The following is a 14,606-nucleotide window of genomic DNA, read 5'->3' as shown; positions in this document are numbered from 1 at the left end:
TAATATCGAGTTTTCTTTTTTGAAAATGAAATCCATTGATGGGATTTGAGGGAAACTGATTTGGGTGTAGTATGATTTGATTATGTTAAATGAATATACCACATAGTCGAGTCGAGTGACTGACCTATATATTATATACCTAGCTGAGTTCATAGTAATTAATGGCCAGGCTTGGTGTTTATAAACTAAGTTTCAGATCTAGGTTCGATTTCTGGGTTCCATAAATATGCGTTATTTTCTTTCAGTGGTAACATGAAGTCTACTTTGGTAGTTTTTGCGTGGAACGGTAACATACATACATACCTAAGGTGATAAGTATATACATCATTGCATTCACACAAACTTTTGCATTCTACTAATATTATAAATGCGAAAGTTTGTGTGTATATTTGTTACTTAATCACGACAAAACGGCTAAAGGACTCGTGATGAAATTTGGAACAGGAATAGATTATGGTCTGGTATAACATATAGGCTACTTTTTATTCCAGGGGAATGCAGGCGAAACCACGGACAGAAGCCGGTTTATACTACTAAACAATTTTGTTCAAGTCTACTTCTATATTTTGTTATAAATAACGTTAGCCTATTCACCTTACAATACAAATGAATAACACATCATTTTTGGAATACCTAAGGATGCTTTTCCACCAGAGTTGTGCTATTTAGCTATGCACGAAGCACGAAGATGTAACAGCTAAGCTGTGAAACTATGTGACCGTTTCCACTGACACTAAGCTATGTAACTGTGCGAGTAAGGTGTGCTATGAAGATGCGCTGCCGCAAAGTAGCTGTGCGAGGAAGATGCGCAGCTCGAGTATACGATGTATCGATAAGGGTAAGACATCCATAGCACGCATCCATGGCACGCATCTTTCCATATAAAAAACATAGCTTAGCTGAGTCCGTGTCCACTAGTGCTAAGCTATGTGTACCAACAAATATGATTGGTGGAAATCAAATGCATCCACAGCAACGTAGCATAGCACATCTCTAGTGGAAAAGCACCCTAAAAGGAAGGGGGGTATGAAAGCTTACTGCGCCAACACGACCCCCTCCACATGAAAGAGCATGTTTAAAATTGCATTCACTCACGAAGCACTGAAGTTTATCAAATCTAGCCTATTTTTAGCTTTCCTAGTGCTTTAAAGCCTTGAAATATACAAGCGTGGGTCGTAATTTTGATGATAGATGGATGGAGAGGAACACATACGTGTGCAGAATGGAAGTCCAGCTTAAGTCAGTTGTTATTTCAATTATGAATAAAACAAGGGAACCGTCTCGTTCTTCTGCATAGTAATCTACACTTTGGAACAAGCGAATAGCTTCACTAGAGAACTGACCGACCCACAGACATTTTTTTTAATATTATAATATTTGTTTTGAGGTTAACAAACGCACTTTATCCAAATCAAAAACTGGTAAAAAATCCGATATAAAAAACGTTGTCCCACCCTAAGATTTTCTCTTAATTCGTTGGTGCCTTTATAGACATACAAGTTCACATACACAAGACACCCAAAGTCGAGACAACAATTTGTGGATCACACATAGAATTAGTCCGTGCGAGAATCGAAATCGCTACACGTTTCGTGGCAGCCGGTTGCCCAACCACTCCAAAACCATATTACAAAAGTACTGAAACAGTTTGAAAAGCATCCTGTAATGCTAGCCGCTGTAAATATGCCTGAAATAATTCAGACGACCGGGGCAATAACTCCTTACAGTAAACTTGTTACTGAGAACAGCTATTTATAAGAACCAGCTCAAGTTAGGACTGGTGCAACCGTAATACTGTGTACATTCACAATTTTATTGTACAGGAAGAGTATTTTTAAAATTGTGGTCTATGTCGTGGTGGCTAGGGGTTTTAGTCTTGAGACATGCTTCTCTTGCATGAGAAAGCATAATTTTAAGTCGGAGAGCCATGTTTTGAAAACCGGCGTGAAGCAACGTTTGCGTTGTGTTTCGTTGTTCCAGTGAGGTTACCAGAGGCCCAATTATAATAATATAATAATAATAAATGTTTATTTCCAAAAACTTACCCCCTTCCCAAACTTCCCGATCCCTAATTCCCTAACAACTCTTTGATTCCTTATCCCCAAAAGGCCGGCAACGCACTGGTGTGTTTCGGATGTCTATGGGCGGCGGCGATTGCTTACCATCAGGAGATGCTGCTCGTTTAAAAATTACTTAAAATTTCAGATAATTGCAAGAATCACTCCCTGACCAAAACTCCTCATTTCCAGGTCCAAAAAAGTAGTAAGTTCTTAATTTTGAGTAACACCACAGAGTTTGGCATTATGCCCACTATCGAGTGAGTCAATTGATTTGCCCTCTATTTAAATTGAGCTAATAATCTGTAATTTTTTATAAACGTTGCCCCATACTAGATATTTCTCCTGTATAGTGGACGCGTTTACAAACATACCAGTTCATAAATAACACCCAGACTCGAAACAATTAATTGTGGATTGCACAAAAAGTTGAACTAGAAATTGAACCCGCAGTCGGTTATGTTCTGCGCACGTTACAAAGAGCCATCAGACTACCACAGATAAGGCCCGGTAGGGCTGATGCTTGGTTCGGAGCTGCGGACTACCTAGTAGGTTTACTGAGGCTCCGGCTCAAAGGGCAGGGATAGGAACAGGGTGGTTTTTAGTCATTAAGAGTCTGACATTCCCTCTCGCCTCGCCCAAGGCGGGAGAAGTCATTGAATGATGTTTCTCCCATAAAAAAGCCGGTTGCCCAGTCGATGTATCACCACAAAAGTAAAAAAAGAGATTCACTTACCTGTGAAGGTGGAACTGGTGAATATCCTCACGATCTTGGAGCTGACAGGTGGCAGCGACTTCAGAGAGCCGCTGAAGATCAGGTCCACCGTGCGGTCATCCATGGTGTATGATGTTCAGGGTCTGGGTGGCAAAAATCCATATTAGCACCAGTCTTTCTATACTTCTTGTAGTTTTTCATCCAATAATTTTTTGTAATAGGACTAAGCAGTTCTACAAAGGACGTGCTTCATTAATATGATATTTGTTCTCAAAACACTCAGCAGATTACTGCTGAGTGTTTTGAGAACAAAACTGAAGTAAAATTTTACATATCCGGCCCTCGAACCCGGAACCATGTTTAGGTAGACTTAATCTTTTTGGCTATGGTTTTCTGTATAGTCATTCAAGTTATTAAATATACAGATAAGATTAAAATTAAAGTTTTGACAAATCACAATCTATCTATTTTCTTGTTATTATTACATCAAAATCGATACACCAGTTTACGAGTACACACACTAAATTCATTACAAACAAACAAACAAACTTAGTTTTATTACTTAGAAATGATCATCCATAAACCTATATTTAGTAGAGGTGAGGTTTCATGTCACATTACCAGAGTGCTTGCGTTTATATTCAGCATTCCGTGACTTCAGCACATAACTACACCCTACTGTAATTCAGGAGTATTTCAGTAAACAAATAATATTATTATTTACTAGCTTTCCACCTACGGCTTTACCCGCGTGGAGTGAAGAAGACTGACTATCGAGTAGTCGCAACTGTGACGGGTCTTAATTCCCCGGTTGATCAAAGTATTATTAGAGTTTTTCAGTAATAGCTCGGAGACTGAATTCTATAGTAATATAGAGATGAATAATACCATGTCGTAGTGGCCCGAAGGTCTAAAAGCCCCGCTTCTCATGCATGAGAGTGCGAGTTCGGAACCTACCAACGGCAAGTACCAATGTGACTTTTTCCGAGTTACATGTGATGTGACAAACCACTGACAAACGATGACGGATAACATCATGAAGAAACCAAGGTTTACAGTTTCTAGTTATAAGTTTGAAATCGTCAACCCGCAATGAGCAAGTATGGTGATTAATACTCAAATCTTCTCCGTGTGAGGAGAGGTTTTGGTCGGCAGTGGCCACTTACTTATGATGGTAGCATCATCATCAACCTATAAGTGGTAAAGATGAAAACTACCATATTGAACCGTAATTCAAATCATAAGATTGTAAACTTTTCAAATCAAATCCTTCATTTTTGAAGCTAGCTCAATGCAAACAAACAAACAAACAATCAATTTCTTTTTATCCGACTGTAGTTAAAAATATTATTATAATAAATAAGGAGCCTCCATTGATCGTGTCGCGCAGGTCAATTTGTGATTGCTTTTGAAAATAATTGGATCCATATTGTATTAATTTGATTAAAGCACGTTTATAAAATGGATATAGAATTTATGATTATGAATTGTTGGATAATAATGATATTGTATCACGCTTGTTATTTACGAGTAGGGGGTAGATAGAGTATATTTTGTTTCTTTCTTAATAAAACGTTGCCCTACTCCAGGTTTTTCTTCCGTGTCATGGGTGCGTTTACAAACATACAATTTCACATGCACGAGACATCCATTTGACCCGAAACAACAATTTGTGGATCACACAAGGAGTTGCTCCGTGCGGGAATCGAACCCGCTACACGTTGTACGACAGCTGTTGCCTAGCCACCGCTCCAACCGTGCAGTCAAAAGTTATTTATTTATTTATACTTCATTGCACACATTCATAAAACACATTTACATTGTAATTAATAGTAATTAAAGTACAATGGGCGGTCTTATCACACACGGCGATTTCTTCCAGACAACCTTTGGATGGAATTTATCATATGATCTGGGAATGGGTAGTGCGTGCACAATAATTCAAAAGGGGAAAAAAAAGAAAAAAAAAACAACTAAAAAATAAAATTTACATATTTTCTTAAATTCATGTTATATTCATATTTGCTTAAGTTATTTTAGTTATACTCCTCGTAGGTACTTCATCATCATCACAATATCAGCCCACAAACGTCCACTGTTGAACATAGGGCTTTCCCAATAACTTCTAGACTTTACATTTGTTTGTAGTACCTAGAAATCAAAAGCCTAATAACTCTTTCCTCGATCTGCAAGATTTCGTTTTCCATAGTCAAACTTGATAAATTCGATTATTTTCTTGATAAAGATAAAAAAATAATTATAAAAGAAATGTGATAAATTGTCTGACTATAATGTAACTTCAAAAGTAGCCAAATTTTCAAAGGTAACTCCGAACCCTTACTCCTTCAGTCATTAAGGTTTCAATCATAATAGGTAGGTAACTATTAAACTATTTAAAACGGCATAGTAATAATAACTCCATAATTTCATGCATCTAGCCCGTAACCCATATTTACGCTCCGTGCATTCCCCCCTTCAGGGAACTCGCTATCATTTATATCCATATTTGTATAAACCGTGACGTCACTCAAAGGGGACCATTTGCATAGTTCTAATGGAGGAGTAATGGCTCATTCCCATGTAAATTCTATTCTAGGGACACACGAATAAGATTTGCCGACGTTTTCTGACAAGTATAGAAGTTTGTTGGTTCGATTTTCTTGATGCAGTGTCAGTGCAAATGGTAAAAGATAGGTTACATCGTTTGAAGGATAGACGGTAGATATACTAAGTAAAGTGTTCGATTGGTGACCACGGTCCTAAAACAGTTATACATGACCCTTAGTACGAGTTTACTTTACGTTAAACGAAAACGAAACAAGAAAGAGAACCAATCAGAGCGCCGAACACGGTCTCGTTTTGATTTCGTTAAACGTAAAACAAACTCGTACTAAGGGTAAAAGCCGCTCACTAGTTATACTGATGATATCAATCAAACCATTAGATATATTTAGGTGGCAAGAAATCATTCAGCGTGGAAGAAGAAGAAGGAGATATATTTATTCATCAATGGATGTGTTCCACTCTACAAAAATGGTACCAACGCCAGTTTTTGTGAAGTTAGATGTAAGCCCCGTGTTTTTGTTCACCCTTTTATTATAAGAATGAAATCTTTTCTCCGGGATATTTACCATGTTTATTTTGTCTATGAGTTTCCTATGGGAAAATATCCTGTCTCAAATTCTAATGATAGTGTTAGTGACAATGTCAGTTTCAAACCTGAAATAAAGTCTTCTGAAAACTTTTACAACTATAAATGTGAACTATCATAATGTAAGGTTAAACAAGACCGGTCCACCCACGCGGTCAGTTTAATTCATTTAGCGATATCTTATCTCCCACCGATAGCGGTCACTATTGATGTGCTGCAATTATTGACCTGACGATACCCTCGACATGACGGCATCAGAACGGTTCTAATGAGGAGCTGCTCATCAAGATTGGAAATAGATTGGCGTAAATATTTGCAGTTACAGTGCAGTTGTCATTACCTCTTCTGTTATTAGTATTCTTCTCTTCTCTCCTTCTGGTATTATAGTTGATTATGGTTAACCACATTTGACCTTCAAAAGACGCATAGTTTTTTGGGGATAAAAGACCAGGGAGTGTGGGATTTTTACCTCACTACAACCACCCCGGTAGCCCTCAACACCTATAAGGGGCACCGGGTCCTCCTAGTAGACCTGCTCCGTAGTCTCCGGGGCAGCAAAGCTGTTTGATAAATCTGATCTTTTAAATTGCTGTCTCCAACCCATACGCCAAGCATGGAGATTATCACAAACCCCTGGTATGAAGAGGTGACCAATTATATAGTCCAGTGGTGAACTGTTAGGGGCTGTGGTACAGCAATTAATTATTGAATAAGGAATAGAATATTTCTAAGATTTTTCTGATATTTTACTGAGATGGGGCAGTTATATCTTACTTTATAATGTGTTTTCAAAAATACATAACCACAGAATTTTCCTGTATTTTATTTTCTGAGATATCTATCTACAGATATCCGTCTAGACACCATAGACGAAGTATGAGAAACATAATTTGTACAGTTTCTCAACACATACTAGCAACATTGATGACAAGACGACCCATGTAAAACAGATCAGTGTCCGTTTGTATTTCTGTCTGCCTCGTAAACCCGATCGAGCGTGAAGATCTTCCCGTCATATATAGAGGTAAATAAAACAAAATATTATACTGTAATATATATGTTCATTTGTTTGTTTATATCCTGTTTGTATAGTAGTTGTGATATTTTGTTGGTTTGCGTATGGAAGTTTGGTACGTTCAAAACAGATCAGAGAAAGGTCAAATCAAGCAGAAACAGTCGAAATTACAAATATTAAGTAAATGGGTGACTAGGCTTTGATTCTCGTGGAGGTAATACAATTCCCTCCCTTCAAAGGTTTTTGAAATTTTCGCTCTGTTTTGGCGTATGAGTGAAGTTACCAGATACTCCTTCCCAATTCTTCAATTCCTAACTCCCAAAAGACCGGCAACGCACTTATATAAGTCCTTTGGTATTTTAGGTGTCCATGGGCGCTGATGGCTTACCCTTAGGGGGTACTATCCCATAAAAATATGTAGATAATAAGGGGTAAGTACTGATCAGCCTATGACACTACTGGATTGAAGATTTTCAAATATCCAATAAGCTAATGAATTTTTACCCAGGCAATGATTGACCCTAAAGCAATGTCACCATTTTAATGTACAAGACGAAAGACATCAACTAAAAATATTTATAAATTAAAGCGAATAAACCTTACAGGTTTAGACGCATGCGCATCGTAAACGAATATGTTCGGGCAGCCATCTTTGTTTTATGAGTTACACGTAATAACATTACTAGTTTGCGGTGTACGTTTCCTGCTGGGCCACTCGTGCGCATTTCATATTTATTGGATTTCCGAACACATGTCGCGGTTGTATTTTAAGTAAGTGCGACTACTGTGTAAGGAGATTTTGATTTTTGTGGTGGGTAAGGCGCAAACGAGCAGACTTGTCACCTGATGGTAAGCGATCAGCGCCGCCCATGGACACCCGTAACACCAGAGGAGTCACAAGTGCGTTGCCGGCCTTTAAAAAAGGAGTTCGCTGTTTTTTAAGGTTTGAAGGAATCAGTTTTTTTAATTTTTGGAAAATCTTAGTAGGCTTGTTTTAGTTTTTTTTTTTATAGTTGATAGGATGGGTTTGGTTATCTCGCCTGGTGGTAAGCGATGACGTGGCCGACGATGGAGCACATCTACTATAAGCAACCTGTTCCAAGTCGTATTTTTTAGGAATCACAGACTCCGGCAAAGAGTTCCATTTCCTAGCAGTTTCCACAAGGATGCCTGAAGCGAAGCACTTCGTGCAAGTAGTTGGGATTCTACCAAGAAGCGATGGCGCTTCGCCGATTGTCTTATGGTTCGATGATGGAAAGGACTAGGGGGAATCAAGTTATGTAATTCCTCCGCACACTCACCGAAATTCATTAGTCTTTATTTGAGTGTGATTTTCCTTTAAGGAAAATACATGAAAATTAATTTCAAAATCGTTCAATGCACCCATCGTCCAATATTATGCGAATATTTATCACAAACTTATCAGTCCCACATAATCCGACTGTCACCAGTGACTCATGCGCAAGTGATCAAAGTTTCATTACACACGTTATCGCGTGTTAATTAATGTGTCTCGGGGAAGGTATCATCAATTTGTACTTTGTCTTATCATACTGGGTTATGTACAGAGATTTACTCTACACTGCTAATTTTGAACAGTTACTAAGCATATTTTTAAAGGTTACCTATTTTTTGGCGAAGTATTTTCTGCGAATAGTCGAACTTTGTACCTATTTTGTTTTCTGGAGAATACTGTATACAATATTTCACAAAGTCCTAAGTCTTCAATTAATCCTAAAATTACGCACTTTTACGGCGCGTCGCGAAAGAGGCAGACCACCAAAGATGGGGCCCAGTAGAGGCCTGCCTCACTCAAGGCGATGGAAGTCATTGGATAATTTTCCCCCTTCAAAAAAAGCACTTTTGAAACGTCAAATTGAATTGTCCATCAGTCTGTCTGTCAGTGAAGCTAGGTGTTCGTTCCAAAGTGTCAGTTTTTGACTTTGCCTGTTAACTGCTCTCATTGGTAAAGTGACTACAAGTGCAATGGTCATAGGTTTGTTACTTGAGTCAGGCAAAGGGTTATGCAATTGTCATTTTTATTTTTTAATTCTCGTTGTAGGACGGTGTCTGGAATAAAATTCTACTATGTATTCTGTGTGGGACATGTTACATTTTGTTAGTTTTTGGAAATATTAAAATGTAATAGATTAATGGAATACATTGCTAAAGTCAAATCGGAATGAATTCGAAGGTTTTCGAAATTAAATTTAGGTTCCCTTCCAATTTCCGCAGGAGACAGTGGTAATGAATAAGAGAAATTGAAAATTTCTACTAAAGAAGAATGACTTGATAATAAATATTGTACAAAATAATCGGAAACAGTCCTCAAAGTACAGTTTGAAATCTAACCCAATGTCTGAAATCTTGTCTAATGTTCAGCAATATGTCTAGGTTTGAGCATTTATTTATCACCACACTTGCTCAACGCGGGTTGGCAATTCCAAACTTATAATTCTAAATTATAAGCCCAGGTTTCCTCAAGATGTTCTTCTTCACCGTTTGTCAGTGGTGTCTAAATAATCTTAGAAAGTACATAATTATAACTCGGAAAAAGTCACTTTGGTACTTGCCGTTGGCCGGTATCAAACCCGCACCCTATGGCCACCATGACATTTTTGAACACAATATACCTCATTGGTGAAAAGTTGCATCCTAATTTGAAACCTCACCTTTGTCTACGCATTAAATTTTGTGAACAGGCGAAATGCTATTTTGATATTATACAACACAAGCCAAATATTCCATAGGACGTTCTAAACACTAAATCTAGGTTACATAACAAAATTAATTACTAATACAAAGCCTAACTCTTACCTTTCAAAGAAAATTCAATCGATACATCAGAAGGTCATGAACAACACCGCTCTCACTTTCAAACCGATTCCCAAATCGATTAACGAACCGATTTAAAAACGAATCGATACTAAAACCGATTAATCGGAATGATTTTTTGTTCTAATCCGATTTTTGTATTTTCAAAACGCGTGTTCTTACATGGAAATATTTTGGTGAACTGCTTTGTATCATGGATAATGAAGACTTGTTATCCCGTTGCTAGGCAACCGTCGCATGCGATTGTCGACTATAAAATGTTATGACGTCATCGATTCTGATTGAAAGTGTGAAAATATGGTTTAGATTTAAGTAGGTAGATTGAAGTTGGCTTGTGTACCAGTTTATGGGGTATAGGCGCTATATTTTTCTGCTAATGTAATATTTATTGTGGTGATTGATATGCTTTTTATTTATTTGCAACTGCGGTATTCCTTTGTTTGTTGTTTCGTTCTTCTTTTAGTTACAATTTAGGTAATTTTGTCGTAGCTTTTGTTTTCAAGGTGGAAAAATCATCCAGTAACTTCTTCCGCCTTGGGCGAGGTGAGAGGGAGTGTCAGACTCTTACTAACTAAAAGTCAAAGCTTAAGTGCAACTTATTTAAACAAATAACAACTCAAAACTACCTTTTTGATCAATACCAGACTATTCGCTATACAACTAATACATAACTTTTAGATTTTGCCCACCATTCTAACATTATAATATATTATGTACATAGTACTTACCATGGCTCCGGCTCGAAAATCAGGAGTAGGAATCGGGTGGTTTTTAGCCAGTGAGAGTCTGACACACTTCCTCTCGTCTTGCTCAAGGCGGGAGAAGTCTTTGGATGATTTTCCCCTCTCAACAAACGGCAACAATTGCACATCCCTTATACAACAAAGTAGTGTTTAATATTAATACTATTTCCGATGCTTGAAACTGTTGAGGATTCCTAAGTTATTTGACAAACATTTTTCTATAATATTTCAGTAATACAATTAAATATCTGCCTGCACACATCTACTTAAACATTATAACCGCTACCAACAAATTCAAACCCAGAAAATTTCTACAAAATCCCCCTTCGTTTTTAAAAAACGTTGTCCCAAGCTAAGATTTTCTCCTGTATCGTGGGTGCGTTTACAAACATACAAGCTCACATACACATGACACCCAGACACGAAAAAAACAATTTGTGGATCTTATAGATAAGTTATTAAATACCTATTTGTAACGAACCCGCTACACCTTGCACGGCAGCCATATCATATTATACATAGTATTTATATATTTCATACATCACCTGAAAACTTTCAGTATGATATGATTTACTATTGAATGACGTCACAAGTCACGATCAGGTCCCACTAACAATGATAAACAGCACAAAGGCAATCCATTAGTAACGTTGTATGCACGCCGCACCTTACTACGGCTGTTGGGTGGAGTCGGGCGCGGTGTTTGTGATGAGCGGTAGCGGGTTTGAAGGTGAAGATGTGTGGTTGGTACGTGGTGAGGGGAAATTGATGGTGAGTGGGTTCTAGTGAGGTTAAAATGTTTTTAATTGGGTATTTTTTGGAAAAAGAGGTGTGTAAGAATCATAGCAATTACTACCCCCATGGGAGACAGGCGTGAGGTTATGTATGTATGTATGTATTTTTGAAAATAAAAAGGTTTCAATTATTTAATTTGTAGCGACACATTACAAGTGATAGATGACAGAAGTCGTACATAGCCGATCGATGAGCAAATCAAGGGATGATATTATAAATCCTACATCACACTTATGAAGTTTTGATGCGAATAAACATGAATAGCAAATCCCAACGAACAACAGTTGGGCAGAAAACTCGCCAGACATGATCACCTCGCCTGGTTTGAGGATCCTCCTTTTCGGAGGGAACTTTACTCACAGTTCCCTTAAAAATTCGTAGTTATAATAAAGTCATATTTAGTTTCAATGTGAGTTTAAATTGAGTTATAAAATGTAACAGAACTAGCAGTATAATTAAATCGTCCTTATTTATTTTTAAAACTTTTCCATCATCTTTATCATTATTGATATAATAATTATGTATCTATACTGACTGCTGAAATTTTGAAAGAACGCTGCTGTTCTTTTTTCATTAACTGGTCATAATTTTAGAACACATCTGTGTCTTATTAGTCAGATAATAATATCCACAAGCGAGTTAATTTTCACAATTTAATCCAAAGCATATATTCACAAACACTACCTTTCTTTATATTCAAAATTATTAGATAACAATCTCATAAATACACATTCTTCTATTCTAATTCAAATGATACACCGATTTAAACATTAAAATACAACAATTAAACTAAATAAATTCTCCTTTGTACAAAACCATTGTCCCCAACGATAATACTAGGTAAACCTAACAATGGGAGCCCTAGAGCTAATCAATTACGTTACAGCGCCACACCTAGTCTCGTGGGTGCAGCCCTGCCATGATGGTATACAGGGTGGGAGTATTGACGCACGAGCTACTATGTAGCTAGGTAGCTTTTATTTATTGCTGTTGAAGTTATTTTATTAGTTTTTGTTTCGTTTAAAGTTATATTGGCTGGCTTTTTGAAATGATGTGCTTTTAAGAATTTTGTGGTTGTGTTGTTTTAAAATATGGATTGGGATTGGTTGTAAGAAAATAAAGATGTGTTTAGAAATTACATTTTGCTTGAATATTTCTGCTTAATAAATAGGCGTGATATAGGAAGGTTAATTGTTATTTAGTAGTTAGTCAATTTCTGAAAGTAATGTAATGAAGAAAACTTTGAGCGGACAATTGATTTGAATGTGGTATAGGTAGCAATTTCTCACTTTCACACCCTTTATCGGTGCTGAAGGTGACCTTCACCGGGTGGTAAAAATCCCACACTCCTTAATCTTTTTCCCCAAAATGCTAGATGCGCCTTTTAAAGGTTTCCAAAAGTCGCCAAAAAATTGTTAAATAATAAATTAAAAAAAATAATTGTAGCACTCATACTTTCAATTTACAAAAACATTAACTATAATTTTTGTTGATAAAATAAAACTGACAATTGAATCGTAATGATATCTACAATAAGTATCTAATAAACGATATAAAATGCATGTCAAATCAGCCAATATTTTAGTAACCTTAATTTGACTGTCTTAAAACTAAACAACAGTTTTAAAATCGCTTCCGCGTATGACTCACGCCAGGCCACAACGGAAGCGTGTCTATTTTAACCACGATATGTACCTGCTTTTCCACGATTAGACTTTAGCATGCCGAGTTCCGGTGCGGGTTCGATTTCCAAGCGATGTTGCGAATTGATGCCTGCTGCAAGATTTACTATCGACAGGAATTATTTGAAAGTGTGAATGGATTTGTGTTTTTAATTTATTTTTGATATATTTATGTGATTCTATGGTGGTCTTGGTATCTGATATTCTTATTTTTTTATGGAACACGCTGGTAAACGAGCAGACCTGATGGTAAGCAATCCCCGACGCCCATGGACACTTGAAACACCAGAGGCGTTACAAGTGCGTTGCCGGCCTTTTAGGGTTTAGGAATTTAAGGGTTGTTGGGGAATCGGGGATTGGGAAGATTGGGAAGGAAGGAATTGGTCACTCACACAACGAAACACAACGCAAGCGTTGTTTCACGTCGGTTTTCTATGAGGTCGTGGTATCACTCCGGTCGAGCCGGTCCATTCGTGCTGAAGCATGGCTCTCCCACACTTAAATCTCTTATGATTGAGGGAGGTTTTTTATGCCTATTTCGAAGAATTTGGTTAATACCTGAAATTTAATATCAAGTTCTTCACTAATTTGTATTTCCTATGTAATGATTAAAATTTTATAAGGATTCACCGAATTACTTTTTTTTTGAAAACATTATTTGTTGATTTGAGAAAATCAATTATGATTTCTAAGTAATTCTCAGTAGTGACTTTAATAATTTCTAGCTATTTGATTGCGAAAATTTTCAGTAACATTACAAAACTTATACTTTCTCTGGAATAGGAGGCAAACGAGTAGACAGATCACCTGATGGTAAGCAATCTGGGGGCTTAGTTTGAGTTTACGTTTTACATTTAACAAACGAGAGCGCGTTCGGCGCTCAGATTGGTTGATTCATTTGAGCCGGCCAATCAGAGTCTCAAACTCGTACTTAGGATGCAGCTCGACCAATGTTAGCTCTGCTAGTCTGTGAGTGTCAAGAGTTTTATATTTTCAACAATAACGAAAAACAAAATATCTTTGATTTTCCACCACAAAAATATTACACAAATAATAAACAGAAAAACAAAAGTATTATAAACCTTTTACCTCATTCGGGCATCAAATGTCGAACCAAATCAAAAAGCTATAAAGCCGTGTAATTCTTTCCTGTTGAAGATGACTAAGCGTTTGTAATAGGGGGTGAGCAGAGCCCCAGGTTATCACTAATGTGTTTTGTTAGGTGTGGTTTTATTATGAAGACCTTTACAATATTTTGGTTACTCTATTTTATTGTTTCGGTTAATTTTGATTGTTATTGTTTGAAGTTCTACTTTTTATTGTGTTGTTAAGTTATGGCCATGTAGGCCATAACTTTTTTAAATTAATATTGTGGTTCTTTGACTGACTCTTAGGTGGAGCCATCAGACCACCACAGATAAGATCCAGGAGGGCTGATGCCAGTTCCGGAGCTGCGGGTTACCTAGCGGGTTTATCGGGGCTCCGGCTCGAAAGGCAGGAGTAGGAACGGAGTGGTTTTAGTCAGTAAGAGTCTGACACTCCCTCTCGCCTCGCCCGGGGCGGGAGAAGTCATTGGATGATTTTCCACCCTCAAAAAAAAAAAGACCACCACA

General features: G+C 37.3%; 1 protein-coding gene across 1 annotated transcript in view; it reads right to left on the bottom strand.

The window, feature by feature from the left end:
• The window catches only part of LOC118280806 (NACHT and WD repeat domain-containing protein 2), a 40,692-nt gene extending 30,755 nt beyond the window's left edge, over window positions 1–9,937 (bottom strand). The window contains exons 1-2 of the mRNA XM_035601189.2: window positions 9,756–9,937; window positions 2,794–2,915 (exon numbers count right to left, since the gene is read on the bottom strand). Of these exons, the coding sequence (XP_035457082.2) occupies window positions 2,794–2,896 (103 nt within the window). The 5' untranslated portion in view covers window positions 2,897–2,915; window positions 9,756–9,937. The remainder of the gene's footprint in view (window positions 1–2,793; window positions 2,916–9,755) is intronic.
• Between the last annotated feature and the right edge of the window lie 4,669 nt (window positions 9,938–14,606).

The sequence above is a fragment of the Spodoptera frugiperda genome, chromosome 16, assembly GCF_023101765.2.
Source record: "Spodoptera frugiperda isolate SF20-4 chromosome 16, AGI-APGP_CSIRO_Sfru_2.0, whole genome shotgun sequence".
Taxonomy (NCBI): domain Eukaryota; kingdom Metazoa; phylum Arthropoda; class Insecta; order Lepidoptera; family Noctuidae; genus Spodoptera; species Spodoptera frugiperda.
The sequence above is the reverse complement of the archived record's forward strand: the minus strand, read 5'-3'. Positions and strand labels throughout refer to the sequence as shown.